Raw genomic sequence first — 17,848 nt, 5'->3', positions numbered from 1 at the left:
ACTGTTAAGTAGATTTCCCTATGTTATCTATACGTAGATTCTTGTTAATCCTCTATTTTATACAGTATATGTATGTTATACCCGCTCTTCTTCCCCTCCCCCAACAGTTTTATCTATGGTAACCCTAAGATTGCTTTTGAAATCTATGATTTTGTTTCTACTTTAGAAAAGATTTTTTTAAAAGTAGAGGGAGCTATCCAAGGATGCCCATAAATGCAAGAGCCCATCCTTGAAGCTACAAATTGCACCCTGAAGACAGGAAGTCATCCCGAATCAGAGGGACAGCAACAGATCACATCATTTACGGGCCAGTTTGACGGGGTAAGGGAATTGCTTTTTAAAAACTACGAACAAGCAAAGCCCATTCAGACTCCAAGAGAGCCTTCCCTTTAATTGCAGTGGCAAGTGCCCAGTGCAACTAGAAGGAGACAAGATGAACTACAGAAATTGACCACAAATAAGTGCCCAATTTGGCAGAGACATCAAATCGACTAAACGACCCCAGGAACGTTCTTTATGGATAATCCACAATTAGCCCAAAGTGTCAGCAGGGCTACAATCAAAGACTAAAGATGCATTTGGAAAAGACTAGTCCCTGATTGTTTTTATAGGCACTTCTACTAAGGCTTTAAATTTAGAAAGCCACATTTAATTACCCATTTTGTAGCAGTTAAAAATCTGGCATCATTTAAAACAGAGATCTGGGTTTCCTATAGCTGAGTATTTATTTATGCCTTTAGAAAATCAGTTTGTTCTGTGTGTATGGGGTTTTCTTACAAGCCTACAAAAGATTTTTAAACTCATGACCGTTTAGTGGAAATTGTTAAGGCTGAGAATACTGCTACTGTGTTTCCCTAAGCGAATTTTATGTATTTTAATATCAGGTATTAGAAAATCTTCACTATGGAATTTATAGGTGAACTGCAGGGGAAGATGTGTGTGTGTGTGTGTGTGTGTGTGTGTGTGTGTGTGTGTGAAGTCTCTTTTACAGCAAAAAACCTCTATTTATGACAGCTTCTCTTTTCAATTAACTTTGCAATCACTGTATTTGAATTATTATAGCCAGAAACAAAGCGGATTTTTGTAAAGCCAAAGAAATCTGTGCAATAGATCCTTCCAACACTGTAAATAAAACATTTTTTGTGAAATACTCAGATCTCCATACCAATTACAATTTCCAGAGATTGCAGAATAATTTATACGTTCTAGAGGGAGACTTCTGATGGATAAATTCCTATAATCCATCATTGTTCTTTTTTCTCTCCATCTGCATCATTCTTAAACTTGATGGCCAAACTTCCAGCTCTAAATTTCAGAATGCGTACTGTTTTTCAGCCATCCGCCGACCACTTGATTTGTGTGCTGGTATTAACTTTTTCAAAAGACTCCAGCCTCTTCGAACAAAATGTGGCATTTTTACTCTGACAGTCTCTCATATTTGCAAGCTCTTCACACAGGGAGATCTCACATAACAAAAGAAAGCCAATTTTGCATTCCCATGTTTATGAAGGTATAATAGCAAGTTGCAGCTAGGGAGAGCAATCATTTCCCTTGCAAAAGAATACGTGGGAATATAAGCGAATGCCTTGTGCAAGCGTGGTGCCAGGGAAGAGCACATTCTGTGATCTTCTTTGGGAAGGTCAAGGTCATCTGTCGAGCTTCCTGGTAATGGACACACGAACATTTTAGATCCTCTCCAGTAGGCACGGCATAAAGAAAGAGCATCCGTTGTGAACTGGTGTTTGAGAGGTAGCTTCCAAAGACAGGAAGGGAGGAGGAAGCTGGGAGAGGGTGGAGAGCATGGACTGATTTTCATGTCTTTCAGGGTCTCCCCTCCTAGGGGAAGGATCTGGGATTTGAAGAGCTTCCTCGGAGGAGGGCAGTGAGCAGTAAGGGGAGGGCGTGGGCACAGCAGTTAAGGTGCTTTTGACTCAAACTAGCAGAAGCTGTGGGGAATTTTGATCTCAGGTAGCCAGTCCCCAGCAAGGGTGGCTCCCAGGCAGATGTCCCCAGGGGTGTCTCCTGTTCCCCCTCCGCCCTCATCTCGTGACCCCCTCGGGCTGCCAGTAAGAGAGGAGAGAGTCCCTGTGTCAGCTCCGACATGCACATATCCTGAAAACAGAAAGGAGCTCTCCGTTCTGGTCTCTTTTTCAGGAACAAAGAGATTTTTCCCAGGAGCCCCCGGCAATGCTTCTCACACACGCATCCGAGGCAAGAAGTGGGCCACGTGATGGAAAACCACTGAGCTAAGTTCCAATGCCTGATGGAAAACAGAGTACAATCCAGCCCCATAAAGGGCACCACAGCCACTTCATGGCAGGAAAGTTCTTAGGAGTCCATGGGACACTGCAAGGGCCCCAGGCAGGGTTTAATCCTAATTGTAGAGCTTCAGAAATCCTAAGCTCAGGGACCCCTTCTAGTGAGATCAGGATCTGCCTTCATGCAGCCAGGGATGGCAAGTGTCTGGAGGGGCCCACACGGCAGCCCCCACCCCAAGACCGCAGCTGCAGGCATGGTGGGGGGCAGGTGTCTGCCAGCAGTGCCCACCTGGGGCATAGGCTTCATTTCCTGTGCTTTTTCACATCAGGTTTCCCCTGAGGCTCCTGGGGCTGCTGGGCTTGTGGGGTGCAGTCCTGAAGCCACCCTCAACTAAGGGGAGCCCGCGAAGGGCAGGGACTTCGGGCGGCACTGCAGTCTTGCCAGGCACCCTGGAGGGACACAGCCCTGCTGCCCTCAGCAGTGACCTTGATAACAAACCCCATGTGGGTTTTTCTTCTTCTGTTTTGTTCACCTCACCCTTCTGCAGATTCACCTCCTGGTCTAAGCTGTTGTTTTGTCTCAAGCTCTATTTTTTTTTCCTTTTAGGGTTACACCTGCAGCCTATGGAAGCTCCCGGGCTAGAAGTCGAATCGGAGCTTCAGCTCCCGGCCTACCCCACAGCCACAGCAATGTGGGGTCTGAGTTGCATCTAAGACCTACAACGCAGCTTGTGGCAACGTCGGATCCTTAACCCACCCAGCAAGGCCAAGGATCAAAGCCGCATCATGGTGGATACTAGTTGAATGACAAGGCGCTACACAGAAACGAGTTGTTTTGTCATACAGTCATTATTTTCATACATTACAACCTACTTGAACTTCCAGTTGCCAGGTGTGTCTTGCTCTCAAATGAATCCATAGCCATAACTGGACACAAACAATTTTCTTTAGTGTTTTACCTCAGTTCTGATTAACCTTCACAGAAGCCTTTGGATCTCATGGACTGATTTTCATGTCCTAATCCTTGACTTTTCAGGGCCTTCTGGTGGTCCAATTCTTTTGAACCTGGGAAATAAATATCTCTCCCATGCTCCCTGTTGAAGTCTTAAATCACAGCTTTTGTCGACTGTTTTACACTGCGTGTGATATTTCAGTAATAAATACTGTGCTGGCAGGACTAAGTCTGGTTCTGATTTTGAATTATCGGTGCTGTGTGTGACACCATCTTCAGCTTTATTCTTTCATACATCTGCTAAACCTTCCAGAGAAAGCTGATTACATTAATTTGAGAAGCAATTTTATGTACACACCATAACATTTTATGTCTGTCTTCTTTTGTGTGTTGTAATTTTCAGCCAAAACATAAAATGAAGATCTGGGTTATGAGTTCATCTTCAAGTAATTTCCATGCCCATGAGACTCTTATTAATGGAACTCTCATGGTTGGTTGGAAGTATATGATCATAATACATTTGGACAAAACGTTCACTCAAAAAGATACCCTATGTTCACTGTAGTACTATTTACAGTAGCCAAGACATGGAAACATCCTAAATGTCCATTGACAGATGAATGGATTAAGAAATTGTGGTATATATGTACAATGGAATACTACTCAGCCATGAAAAAGGACAAAAATAATTCCATTTGTAGTGACAAGGATAGAATCAGAGACTCTCATACTAAGTGAAGTGAGTCAGAAAGAAAAAGAAAAATACCATATGATATCACATATATGTGGAATCTAAAATACAGCACCGATGATCCTATCTACAAAACAGAAACAGATCACAGCCATGGAGAGCAAACTTGTGTTTGCTGGGCGGGGGGAGGAAGTGGGATAGACAGGGAGTTTGGGGTTGGTGGATACAAAGTGTAACATTCGGAATGGATGGGCAATGGGGTCCTACTGTACAACACAGGGAACTGTGTGTGACTGGGTCACCTTGCTGTACAACAGAAATTAAGAAACAGTGTAAATCACCTACACTTTAATAAAAAATAATAACATTATGTACATCAAGGGTGCTAATGAACATGAGAAGTGTTATGGAAACACAAAAAAAGCTCCTCTTTCTTTTTAAGATCCACTTTGTACTTTGTGAGAGTGAAGGAAAATAAGATCTTATCACTGATGACTCAACCTTGAGCAAAAAAAATTATCCAAATGCAGTCATGGCATTAAATTCTATTTGTGCCCAAAGAATCAGTTCTCAAATGCTGGCCCCGTTGCTTACTGGCCACTGCCACGTTCATTAATCTTTCTCAGGTTGAGTTTCTCCAACTCCAAGTGGAGGTAGGTAATAATGCAAACTGCCGAGCAGGCACTCAGAGAGGATAAACACGATCAATTTGAACTGCTCTTAGAACAGTACCTGGCACGCAGTAGGTGCTCAGTAAAAGTTAATTATTTGATTGTATAACACAGAATTTCAGTCTACCATAACATGCCTAAATAATAACTCCAGTGTGCTCAGTTATAATGTCCTTTCAATATTTCATTGGATATTGCACATAAGTTCGGATTTATAAAACATATAACCATTATCATCGTGGTTATTAGACACTACCAAAAAGGGTTAAAAATGAAACAAAACTATGCCAAAGATAATTAAGCCCAAGGTGACTATTCTAAAATGATCTAATTATTTTAAATAAAATAATTTAACCTGGGATTTCCAAGCTGCTGCTGTGATCCAGGCTTAAATCCTGGCAGATGACCTGGAACAGACACGACCCCTCTCAGCCCATTTTCTCGCAGGGGGAAGGGGAAGATTAACCAGAATGGTGACATTTCTCCCGGGCCCTGCTGCTCCAGGGGCAGGCTCAGTACCCTGGGGCAGTTTATCCTGCTGGGCTGTCTCGCTTTCCTTCATCCGTAAGCCCTGGTGTAGTAAAGTCCCATTTACGGAGCTGTAACAGAATGACAGGCAGACTACTGCACCTAGCTCTCAGCTGGTGTCAATAAATAACATCATTTCCCCTCATTTCTCTCTACTGCCCTCCAGGGTTACGGGGAGGGCTTTATTGCATGATTCATCTATCATCACATGCCTAGATAACAACTCGTCTCATGATAACCTCATTTCGATAACATTTGACATAATAAAGTAAGTTAGGATTTGTAAGATGTGAACTCACCGCCATTATGGTCACTAGATATTCTCAAAATAGGTTAAAAAGGGAACATAAATATGCCAAATACAGTTAACATAAAATAATACTATTTATATGTCTATATAAATGCAAATTATAAATTATGTAAATATTACTATAAAGGAATTCTAAATATGAAAACATAAAATATGAGTTGTTAATATTATATTTTGAGAAATTTCTTATACAAACGATTCATACATCTCAGTAACAACAACAAAAGAAACAAACCAATCAAAAAATGGCCTGAAGATCTAAATACACATTTCTTCAACGAAGACATACAGATGCCCAATAGGCATATGAGAAGATGCTCAACATCGTTAATTATTAGATAAATGCAAATCAAAACTACAATGAGGTATCAGCTCACACCAGTCAGAACAGCCATCATCAAAAAGCATACAAACAAGAAATGCAGGGGAGGGTGTGGGGAAAAGGGAACCTTCCTACACTGTGAGTGGGAGTGTAAATTTGTGCAGCCACCATGGAAAACAGTATGGAGGTTCCTCAACTATGAGCCAGCAATGCTACTCCTGCATATAGATCTGGCAAAAAACTATAATTAGAAAAGATACACATACCCCTATGTGCACAGTAGTGCTATTCACAATAGCCGAGACATGGAAACAACCTACGTGTCCATCAACGAATGAGCGGATAAAGAAGATGTGGTACATATACACAATGGAATACTACTCAACCATCAAAAAGAAGGAAATAATGCCATTTGCAGCAATATGGATGGACTTAGAGATTATCCTATATTAAGTGAAGTGAGTCAGAAAAAGAAAGACAAATACCACCTGCTATCACTTATATGCCGAATCCAAAATATGACCCAAATGAGCTTATCTGTGAAACAGAAACAAACTCACAGACATAGAGGTCAGACTCGGGTTGCCAAGGTGGAGGGGGTGGGTCAAGGTGGGATGAAGTGGGAGTTTGGGACGAGAAGAGGCAAACTAGTATACACAGAATGGATATAAACAACACGATCCCACTGCATCTGTAACACGGGGAACTGTATTCAACAGCCTGTAATAAACCATACTGGGAAAAAAGTATAGAAGTTTTTTTTTCCTCCCTGAAGCTATGTTTCGATGCCAATAACAATGGTGATGATTTCTATTTTATGAATGTTTATGGTAAATTTACCACGAGCTAGGAAGTATAAACTCGTTGCTCATGCATCTGGCGTATCCTCACAGAGAGCCAGGTGTTGGTGCTTCGTATTTCATTTGAGGATGCTGATGGGAGACACGAACAGCATCCTGGTGATTCAGAGGCAGAGCTGGGATGTGGCTTCACCTCTCTCACCTGCTCACCTGCTCTGGGAGGCCGCATGTGTGAAGGGACACAGTGGACATCTGAGCAGGAGCAGTGGGGACCAGAGGGAGCCAGGGCTCCTGGGGGTTCTAGACAAGCTCCCTTGAAAGTGGGAGGAAATGCCTGCCCATTAAGTGTCCCGATGGGTTTCATTCCAGACTCATCAGACATGTGCCGCTGGGATCCAGAGAAGGCATCCCAGGATCACAGAATCAGTGATTTCAAGGCCCAGGGACTAGTGCCAGTCAAGTGCAGCTGGCTTTGCCCTGCACGTCAGGGAGGAAGACAGAGGCCCAGAGCACGGGCGGGCTGGCCTCAGGGTCACACAAAGAACTTGAGGCCGAAGATCCAGGCCCTCCCTCTGTGTGTGTCAATCAACTCCTCAAACAGCCCAAGGCTCCATGGCCCCCATGCCTTCCACACCCTGAACTTCTTTTTCTCTAACTTTATTTACCATGATAAGCTCATTTATGATGAGATCCACCTTTTTAAAACTTTTAAGCATTAACACTGTATTGTTGACAATAGGCATAACGTCATATAGCAGATCTCTAGAACTTCTTCATCTTGATTAACTGAAACTTTATTTCCCCACTTCCCTCTCTACCCAGCCCCTGGGACCTCCATCCCGCTCCTGGATCTGATGTATCTATTTTAGACACCTCCTGTAAGTAGAATCACGCAGTGTTTGTCCTGTGACAGGCTAATTTCACACAACATAATATCTTCAAGGTCCATCTGTGTTGTCACATGTTGCAGAACTTCCTTCTTTTTAAAGGCTGTATAGTATTCCATCATATGCATACACTGCATTTTCTTTAACCATTCATCTGTAGATGGACATTTAGGTTGTTTACACATCCTAACCACTGTGAATAGTGTTGCAGTGAGCCTGGGAGTGCAGAAAACCTTTCAAGATCCTGATTTCAAGTCCCGTGGAGATGGAGAAATTAGAACACTTGCGTGCTATGAATGGGAATGCAAAGTGGTGCAGCCGCTGTGGAAAACAGCATGGAAAAATTAAAAATTAAAAAATAAAAATAAAACTACTTTATGCCAGCAATCCCATTCTGCACATATATCCAGAGAAAACCATAATTTGAAAAGATACACGCACCCAATGTTCACTGCAGCACTATTCACAACAGCCAAGACACAGAAACAACATAAATGTCCATCTGCAGAAGAATGAATAAAGATGTGGGACATGTATATATGATACGATGTTATTTATTCAGCCATAAAGCGGAATGAAATAATGCCATATGCAGCAACATGGATGGACCTAGAGATTATCATACTGAAAAAGCCAAGCAAAGACAAATATCATATATCACTTATATGTGGAATCTAATAAAAATGATACAAAAAACTTATTTATAAAAAAAACAAAGTCACAAATCTAATTTTTTTTTTTTTTTTCTTTCTAGGGCCATACCTGTGGCACATGGAGTTTCCCAGGCTAGGGGTTGAATCAGAGCTGCAGTGGCTGGTCTACACCACAGCCACAGCAATGCAGGATCTGAGCTGCATCTTCAACCTACACCACATCTCACTGCAATGCCAGATCCTTAACCTGATGAGCGAGGCCAGGGATCGAACCTGTGTCTTCATGGATGCTAGTCAGATATGTTAACCGTTGAGCCACAATGGGAACTCCAAACTCACAAATTTCAAAAGCAATCCTATGGATACCCTAAGTGAAACTGTTGGGAAGAGGGAAGAATGGGCAGGGTGGGAATAACATATACTCATGACTGTATAAAACAGATGAGTAATGAGAACTACGTGGATCTAGCATAGAAAAATCTACTCAATAGTTTTTCATAACCTACATGGGATAAAGAATGGATATATTTACATGTATGACTGATTCACTTTGCTGTATATCTGAAACGAATACAACACTGTGAATCAAGTATACCCCAATAAAATTAAATAACAGGATAAAAAAAAAAACCCTACCATATGATCCAGCAAGCCCACTTCTCCATACTTATCCAAAAGAACTGAAATCAGGATTGTGAAGAGGTATCAACATTTAGAACCTTCAGAGCAAGGTTTTACAGAAAAAACTAACAGCTCTCAAGGTGGGTCCTCATCTGTCTGAAATGACCATCTCGTGCTGAGATGTAAAGAAAGGCTTGGAGATTGATTCAAAGACAAAGACATATCAATTTCACTGGTGAAACGTGAGAAGTCTTTCTGTAGAAGTTTCAATTTAAAAATGGTGGGGCAAGCAAAGATGCTCAAGTCTTGTATAGCCCTTCATACTTGAACTTGAAATCAACTCTTTTGCTCTTGGCTGCTATAGCGCTCAGGACATTCAAGTTCTCATGCTTTCCACAAACCTATCCTTTACTGTGTAAGTACCATTTCACTAGCATACCGTCATTTCTAATGAGCTTGTGCTCAGAGGCAGCTAAACCCAGGAATAACAATTAAAGAACCACAATTAAATAACAATTAAAGAGTAGGAAGGAGAACACACAGCGAAGCTCTAAAAAGGTGAGACTTTCTGGCAAACATCGGAGGCATCACATATTTGATACACACAGCAGCTCCGAGAGGAGGGAGTTATCATTTCTTTCTTAGAAGAGGAGGCTGAAATTCATAAACTATCGCCTGACTTGTCATCCAGGCAGATAACACCGTGGCTCCAAAATCAGTAAGTTACCTATGCTTACAGCTGCTATCTTAATAGAAGACAAAAAGTCAGAAACAAACATACTCTGTGGCCAAAGACTTCTCAATGGCAGCTTGAAGAGCAATATATTCCTTTGCCTAAACAGCTATTTATTTTTTTGGCCGCATCCACAGCACATGGAAGTTCCTGGGCCAGGGACCTAGGCTGAGTCACAGCTGTGACTTAAGCCACTGCTGCGGCAACGCTGGATCCTTTAGCCCAAGGCGCCGGGCTGGGAACTCCTTAAATAGCTATTATTTTCAAACAAACATTTTGGGAATTGAATTGAGAGGATCTATTTTCTCAACTATCCAAAGAAACCAAGCCCTTCATTCTGCTTTTGTCCCTGACTCGGCATTCCTGCCTTCGAAGCACAGAAACTGGAATAGATAGAAAAAGCCATGCGGGAATAAAAAGAACTGCTATGCTTCTACCGTAAAGGAGTGGACAGCTCCAGAGTGCCAAAATGACAACTTTCTGGAATTACATGGCCAGCAGATGAACTATGGTGGGGAAGGAAGAAAAAGAAAGCTAAACTAAAATACCTACAAAGTTGTGTTAGGCTCACTGGAGACACTTGTGATATTCCTTTGGATTTGGAACCGGATATTATATTTATTTCACAAGCCATAATTTTGGAAATTGAGACACAAATAAAACAACAAATACATTAACATTTTAGAAACACATTCAATTTTTTACCTTTATAATCAGATGTATTCCCACCCCCCTCCCCCACCCCGCGCACCCCTCCCCACATACTCCAAGGACTACATAGGAGATGGACTACCCTTTCCTTAATATACTTTGCCTTTAATTAAACTGTTTTTATTTATTTATTTTTATTTTATTTTTTGCTTTTTAGGGCCACACCTGCAGCATATGGAGGTTCCCAGGCTAGGGGTCCAATCGGAGCTACAGCTGTCCTCCTACGCCACGGCCACAGCCACATCAGATCTGAGCCATCTCCGTGACCTACACCACAGCTCACGGCAATGCCAAATCCTCAACTCATTGAGCGAGGCCAGGGATCGAACCCGCATCCTCATGCTTCCTAGCTGGAGTCGTTTCTGCTCTGCCACGATGGGAACTCCTAAACTGTTTTAAAATGTAATTATTGAAGTCGCTTTGCAATAAGAAAAATGAATGACTTGAGATGTTTTCTGAGTTCAATGTATTGCTAAGTTTTAGAAACTGGGGTGCAAGATCAGCTCGGGCCAGCCATCCCTTCGCTTTCCTAGTGGAGGAGACAAGCCTTGATAGGCAAGTGGGGATCCCAGTCTTAGATGCCAAGCCACCAGGAGCAGGAGGCTCAGTTTCAGCAAAGAAAACATTTACCACATTGGAATTGCTTTCCTAGAACATGTGAAGGTTTACAGATTTATCTTGAACATTTTCTTTCTTTCATTGTTTTGTTGTTGCTTTTTTTTTTTTTTTTGCTTTTTTAGGGCGCACCCATGGATATGGAGGTTCCCAGGTTAGGGGTCCAATCGGAGCTCCAGCTGCCAGCCTACACCATAGCCACAGCAATGTGGGATCTGAGCCGTGTCTGCGACCTACACCACAGCTCATGACAACTCTGGATTCTTAACCCACTGAGCGAGGCCAGGGATCGAACCCACAATCTCATGCTTCCTAGTCGGATTCATTTCCACTGCGCCATGCCGGGAACTCCCACCTTGCACATTTTCACACATAAGTTTAAATCTCACTCTGAAATATCAACAAATACATCATCATAAATGGGACACTAAGATTTTTTCCATAGTGGAAAGTTAGTTCAGGCTGGTCTGGAAAGAAATGCCTCCTATAATCAGTAATAGATTCCATTAAAGCTACTGCAATATCTTTGCCAGTGCAAAGGGAAAGAAATCTAATTGCAAATCCCAATAACAGAAATCTCCTTGAGTTGAACGTAATACCAAAGCATCTTATAACCCTTGTCCTCTCTTCGAATCTCCCAAGGCTGTCTGGAGTGTGTGGCTTTCGAGTCTCACAAAACAAGCTTTACAGAAACACAAACTCATCCTCAGCCTCATGACCCAAGGTTACAAAATTGCTGTGAAGACCAATGGGAAGATCCGCAAGGAAGGGGCCAAGCCAGACCTTCTCCTGCTGAAATCTCTCCACCAAAACACCCCTACTGCCTCTGTGTCCACTCTGCAGTGCCAGCACCAGGGCCAGGCGAGTGAAGTGAAGCCTTCGGAGCTCAATCATTCTGACAGATGGTACCGGGGGAACAACAAGCCTTCGCACAAGTCGGATTTTATTGGAGAGTCTAAAGTGTGAAAAGAACTATGACCTGCTGAGGCAGAAGAAAAACAAAACCATACGTTGTTTTTCGTTCCCTAGGAATTGGCACCAAATGTGCTCTGACAACGGCCCCGTAAAGTTTTTCACTCCTCAGTGTCGTGGGTGTGTCTCCACTTTCTGCCTCAGTGTGGGCTCGGTATAACCACCTTATTCCATTTTCTCAAACCAAATATAGTGCCCAGCATTCACCCGGTGAAAGTTTTTGTACTAGCTCAGAAATGAGAACTGGGAAACGCCTGGGGCAGTTTATCTCACATGGGAATATTGATTCCATGCAGCCTTCCGGAAACTCTGAGTTTCCAGACTCTTCCACAGACATTCTCATTCACTCTCATTTGCAGTGCATTGAGTGCCTGTTGAGAATCTCGTGTTTGCTGAACATGGGTGTGTGCAGAGCATTCGGTGTTTGTAGAACACCTAAGGTTTGCAGTTGAAAGTGTCTGCAGGGGACCTACTGTGTGCAGCGCCCCCTAGTGTGTGCTGACTCTGGCCTCTGAGCTCCAGAGTGTGAGCTGGGGATGAAGGGGACCACTCACCACATTGCAGCCGCACAGTCAGGCCCGTTCTCGCAGGTTCTGCGGCGAGCTTGAATGCCGCCCCCGCACTGCGCGGTGCACCGTTCCCAGGGACCCCAGCCGGTCCAGAACACGTGGGGTGGGCACAGCAGATGCTCATTGCAGTATCTGTAATGAGGGAAGCAAGAGGAAAAAGAATTGCTTTAGTCTAACGTGAGTCCTCGATCTCTCCGCTCTGGGTCTCTGCACCAGATGTTGAACACATGGGCATGCTCTGCGTGGAGGGGCGCTTGGAATTCCGAGTGGTCGCACGGGGAAGGAGGCAGATGTGGCGCTGGCCATGCTGTGTGTGCACAGACAATGGGATGCGGGAGACAATGAAGAAAATGCTAGACTCACAATGCAGGATGGATCTTCCTGCGCAGCCAATTAAAGGAGAAACAAACAAAACAAAACCCTTCAAATAGACGCCCGCAACATGAGAACACATCGAAAATACCTAAGTAGGGCATTTATCTTCTAAACACAAACACTGAAAGATAAAGGAGGTTAGGAATATCAAGTCAGCAAACTGTGTGTGGAATTCATTTCTCATCCTAAAATCAAATCAGGCCCATGGTCCTACTAATATAAGTTAAAGAAAAGTTAGTCTCATTGGGGCTTGAAGCTTCGTGTCGCCTACTTTCTAGGCTACCATGTTCTTAAACTTCTTTGTAGACTCAGGATGATGTCCAGCAACCGTAATTTCAATGACCATCAGTTATCCCCAAAGAGTTGACAACTATTGACAACCAGTCCAATTTTTTTTTTTTTTTTTAGTGACTGACTATACTTGTACATGCATATTCATGTTGCCCACTTTTAGCCAAACACACAAGGCCTTCCTTAGCATTAGATGCCTCACATTTCTCCTCAGTCTTGAATATTACCAGTATTCCTTGTTTCAAGAGGGAAACAAATAAACAAACAACAGAAACTAAGAAGAGAGCCTGACACTGTACAGGTTACAGCTCCTAGGGAAGATGTTACTTTGCATGTGGCCAAACTCAGGGAGACACAGTTGGCAATTTAAAGGACCACTGAAATTCAGTATTGGAGTTCCTGCTGTGGCTCAGCAGAAATGAGTCCAACGAGTATCCACGAGGAGGCAGGTTCGATCCCTGGCCTCGCTCAGTGTGTTTAGGGTCTGGCATTGTTGTAAGCTTCGGTGTAGGTCACAGATGTGGCTTGGATCCCGCGTTGCTGCAGGACGGCAGCTGCAGTCCCGATTCCACTCCTAGTCTGGGAACTTCCATATGCCCCTGGTGCGGTCCTACAAAGAAAAATAAACAAATAAATAAATTCAGTATTAAGCGCGAGTTTAGCTTCTAGAGAACCCCAGAATGTAAGTTTTTCTGTCTCTTTCCTTCATCCCAGGCCATCTGCCATCAGACACAAAACACAGAGGTCCCCGCCTGCCAGGCTGAGTCAGTCACCTTTTACAAGTCTTCCTATGAATAAACACTCATTCCTGCATGGCACTATGAAAGGCGTTGTCGGGAGTGCGTCCCTGCCACAGAGTGTAAACCTGAGACGAATACAGAGAAATAGACACAAGCGGGTTGTGCTGGACAGAACACACTATCTTTTCTGAAAATGACGTACAGTCAATTTACAGTGTTGTATTAGTGTCAGGTATACAGCAAAGTGAATCAGTTATACACAAACATGTATATATGTATATATGTATATTTCCATTATAGTTTATTACAAGATATTTTTTGCTGTTGTGTTTTATTTTTTATTAGCATATAGTTGATTTGCACTATTGTGTCCTTTTCTGCTGTATGGCACAGTGACCCCGTCACACGTATATACACACATTCCTCTTCTCATATTTTCTTCTATCTTGGTCTATCCCAAAAGACTGGATATGTTCCTTGTGCTGTACAGTGGATACAATGCCCGGTGCTATAGAGCAGGCCCTTGTTGTGTATCTATTTTATATGCAGCGGTGTGAATACGTTAATCCCAAACTCCTAACGTAGCCCCCCTCTCCTTTTCCCCTTTGCTCAACACAAGTTTGGTTGCTATGTCTGTGAGTCTCTACTTTGTAAATAAGCTCGAGTCATACATTAGAGTCCTTGGATAAGTGATATCTTACGGGATTTGTCTTTCATTTTCTGACCGACGTCCCCAGCCTGATAATCTCTAGTGTTGCGTGGCTGCAAATGGCAAATTTCATTCTTTTTATGGCTAACTCCACTGTGTGTGTTTATATATTATACATATACATATATAATATATATATACACATCTGTATATGTGTGTGTTTATATATATAATATATATACCACATCTGTATATGTGTGTTTATATATAGTATATATATACCACATCTGTATATGTGTTTATATATATATAATATATATGTACACACCAATCTTCTTTATCCACTCCTCTGTGGGAGGGCTCTTGGGTTGCTTCCATGTCTAGGCTACTGAAAACAGTACTGCTGTAAACCTATGGTGCATGCATCTTTTTGACCTGTAGTGTTATCCAAATATGTGCCCAAGAGTAGGAATGCTAGATCATCTGGTAACTCCATTTCTAGTTTTTTAAGGAACCTCCATACTACTTTCCATCGTCGGAAAACACCATCTCAATGAGCAAAAAGTAGATTTAGTCAGTAGGTAATTTCCAGAAAGTAGGAAAGGTAATTTGAGGAGCGGAGTTTCCCAACGTCAAATGCTGATATGATTAAACTGTTTTCAGATCAAAGAGGGGACATTTGATGGAGGATGTGATGGCTTCAGAAACAGGTACAGGCACAGAAAACACGAAACATCCACATTGAAGGGAGTCAACTGGATGAAGAGTCCTGAGCAGCAGTGGGTATTCTGGAAAAGAACGGAAGGTAGAAAGAGTGAGAAGAGTGAAGGAAAAAGGTGATTGAGGAGGAGCAAACAGGAAAAGGTGACAGGGGTGGAATGAACGTTCTTCATACAAAGAGAGTGGAAGAACTTGAACTGTATTTACAGGGAACCAAGGAAATCCCACAAAGCTCCAGAGACAAAAGAGCACCGTCGGAGCTGCAGCAAGCACGGGGCTTCAAGAGCTGGTGTTTCATCCTGCTGGGGATGGAGCTCAGGGGGTGGGAGGAGCTCACTGTGCCTGAGTGTGGGGTCTGAGCCACTGCAGGCTGGTGAGGACACAGCAGGAGGGGCCGATGGAGCACCTGCCAGCTTGCGAGTCTGCGTCTGCAACCATTAAAGGAAGAGGCAATCCACGGTGGGGGCAGGTGAATAAGAAGGGTTAAATGTGGAGTCTGGTGAAGTGGGAATAAGCTGGCAGCTGTGTGGACGTACAGAAAAATGAATAAATAAGAGAGTCCTAAGTTGGCTCCTCAAAGGAAAGTGGGAGGCATATTTTTTCCAGGGAGAGAGGGTTAAGATTTCACAGCAGAAGGACCCTCCAGAGTCCAAAAACCAATCAGGAAAACAACCTAGTCTCTCAATTGTCACACGAAAGAGTAGCCAGTGAAACGCAGTACTTATCTCTCTTCTTCATGGGTTCAATTTTTAAGACACATAGTCTTTTTGTTTGTTTGTTTTTGTTTTTTATCTTTTTAGAGCTGCGCCCACAGCATATGGAGGTTCCCAGGCTAGGAGTCGAATCAGAGCTGTTGCTGCCAGACTATGCCAGAGCCACAGCAACACCAGATCCGAGCTGCGTCTGCGACCTACACCACAGCTTACAGCAATGCCGGATCCTTAATCCACTGAGCAAGGCCAGGGATCAAACCCGCAACCTCATGGTTCCCAGTTGGATTTGTTTCTGCTGCACAACATCAAGAACTCCAAGACACATAGTCTTGCAGGGCTCCGAGTCTTAGAGCTCCAGACTCTCCACATTCTTACACGTTGGAAAGAAGGGGAAGAAAGCTTCTAATTAAGAGAGTGGATAGAAGAGCCAAAAGAAAATTGAGGACATAACAGATGAAAAACATTTGACCCTAGGAATCCCGTGCAAGCGTGTAGAGTTATAGGAGGTAAGATGCCCTGACTCCTCCATGACTATCAGCACGTGTGCTGGTGCAGGGGGTGTTCCAAGAGGAAACCACCATTTGTTTCGAGAACGAGAACGAGCTTGGAAGGAGTAAGTCCAGAAAATGCAGAACATCAGAACTCTCAGCATTTCATTCAAAATAGCCATGTGCATGCAATAAGCCATTCGTGGCAACATAGAGGCAACTAGAGATTCTTATATTAAGTGAAGTAAGTCAGAAAGAGAAAAACAAATACCATATGATATCACTTATATGTGGATTCTAAACTATGGCACAAATGAACCTATCTACAGAACAGAAACATACAGACACGGAGAAGAGGCTTCTGATTGCCAAGGGGGAAGGGGAAGTGGGAAGGACCAGAAGTTTTGGGTCAGCAGATCGAACCATTACCTTCAGAATGGATTAAGCAATGAGGTCCTACTGTACAGCACAGGGAACTATAGCCAATCTCTTGGGATAGACCAGGAGGGAAGATAATACAGGAAAAGGAATGCATCTATATGTATGACTGGGTCACTTTGCTGTGCTGCAGAAATTGGCACAACATTGTAAGTCAACTACACTTTAATACAAAATAAAAAAAAAACAGAGCAAACTAATGTGTCAAAATACAACTCAAATATATGATATATCACATCATGATATATGAAACCGGTTTCTAAACAACTTCGAGGGACCAAATCAGGAAAGATTAACTGAGGGTGTGACAGAAAGAAAAAAATATGAAATACATATTCATGCATATGCATGTATAAATAAATATATGAAGGTTTCATTAAAAAATACAAATTAAAAATTAAAAAATTGAAAAAAAGTCCACATGTAGCTTCTCTCACTGTGGCCAGAAGACCACCTCCTATTTCTTTTCTTTTTCTTTTTTTTTTTTCTTTTTGTCTTTTTGCCATTTCTGGGGCCGCTCCCGTGGCATATGGAGGTTCCCAGGCTAGGGGCTGAATCGAAGTTGTAGCCACCGGCCTACACTGCAGCCACAGCAACATGGGATCGGAGCCTCGTCAACTTACACCACAGCTCACGGCAATGCTGGATCCTTAACCCACTGAGCAAGGCCAGGGATCGAACCCGCAACCTCATGGTTCCTAGTCGGATTTGCTAACCACTGAGCCACGATGGGAACTCCAACCTCCTATTTCTAAGACGATTCTACCAACATTTCAAGGGACTGAACATCCTTGATCCCTGACACTAACTTCAGCTTTCAAAGACAGGAACACACCATCCACAAGGATGGAGAGGGCAAAGGAAAATTTTACTAAAAGTGCCCATAAAACCCTTGATTTTTAATAAAAAGCACTGCTGCTAAGCCACCACTTCCCCGCAGCAAAATAAATCGTAAGCCACAATCCTTTCTCATCTTTGCCTACCGCAGGCCACCTCGAACGTGCTCAGTATATTATTACAGCTGAGAGTCTCCTGCAGCAGAACCTGGTAACTGCATGCAGCACAGAACTTTCAAACAGTTTTAATGATGCAGTTTGGCTGCACTTTCGAGTTGCCCACCATGTGCCTTCCCTCCTGTTTC

General features: G+C 43.0%; 1 protein-coding gene across 1 annotated transcript in view; it reads right to left on the bottom strand.

The window, feature by feature from the left end:
* The window catches only part of SEMA5A (semaphorin 5A), a 539,522-nt gene that overhangs the window by 52,476 nt on the left and 469,198 nt on the right, over positions 1–17,848 (bottom strand). The window contains 2 exon segments of the mRNA XM_021076851.1: positions 12,279–12,292; positions 12,295–12,425. Of these exon segments, the coding sequence (XP_020932510.1) occupies positions 12,279–12,292; positions 12,295–12,425 (145 nt within the window).

This window comes from Sus scrofa, chromosome 16 (assembly GCF_000003025.6).
Source record: "Sus scrofa isolate TJ Tabasco breed Duroc chromosome 16, Sscrofa11.1, whole genome shotgun sequence".
Lineage (NCBI taxonomy): Eukaryota > Metazoa > Chordata > Mammalia > Artiodactyla > Suidae > Sus > Sus scrofa.
This window is presented reverse-complemented; position numbering and strand designations above follow the sequence as displayed.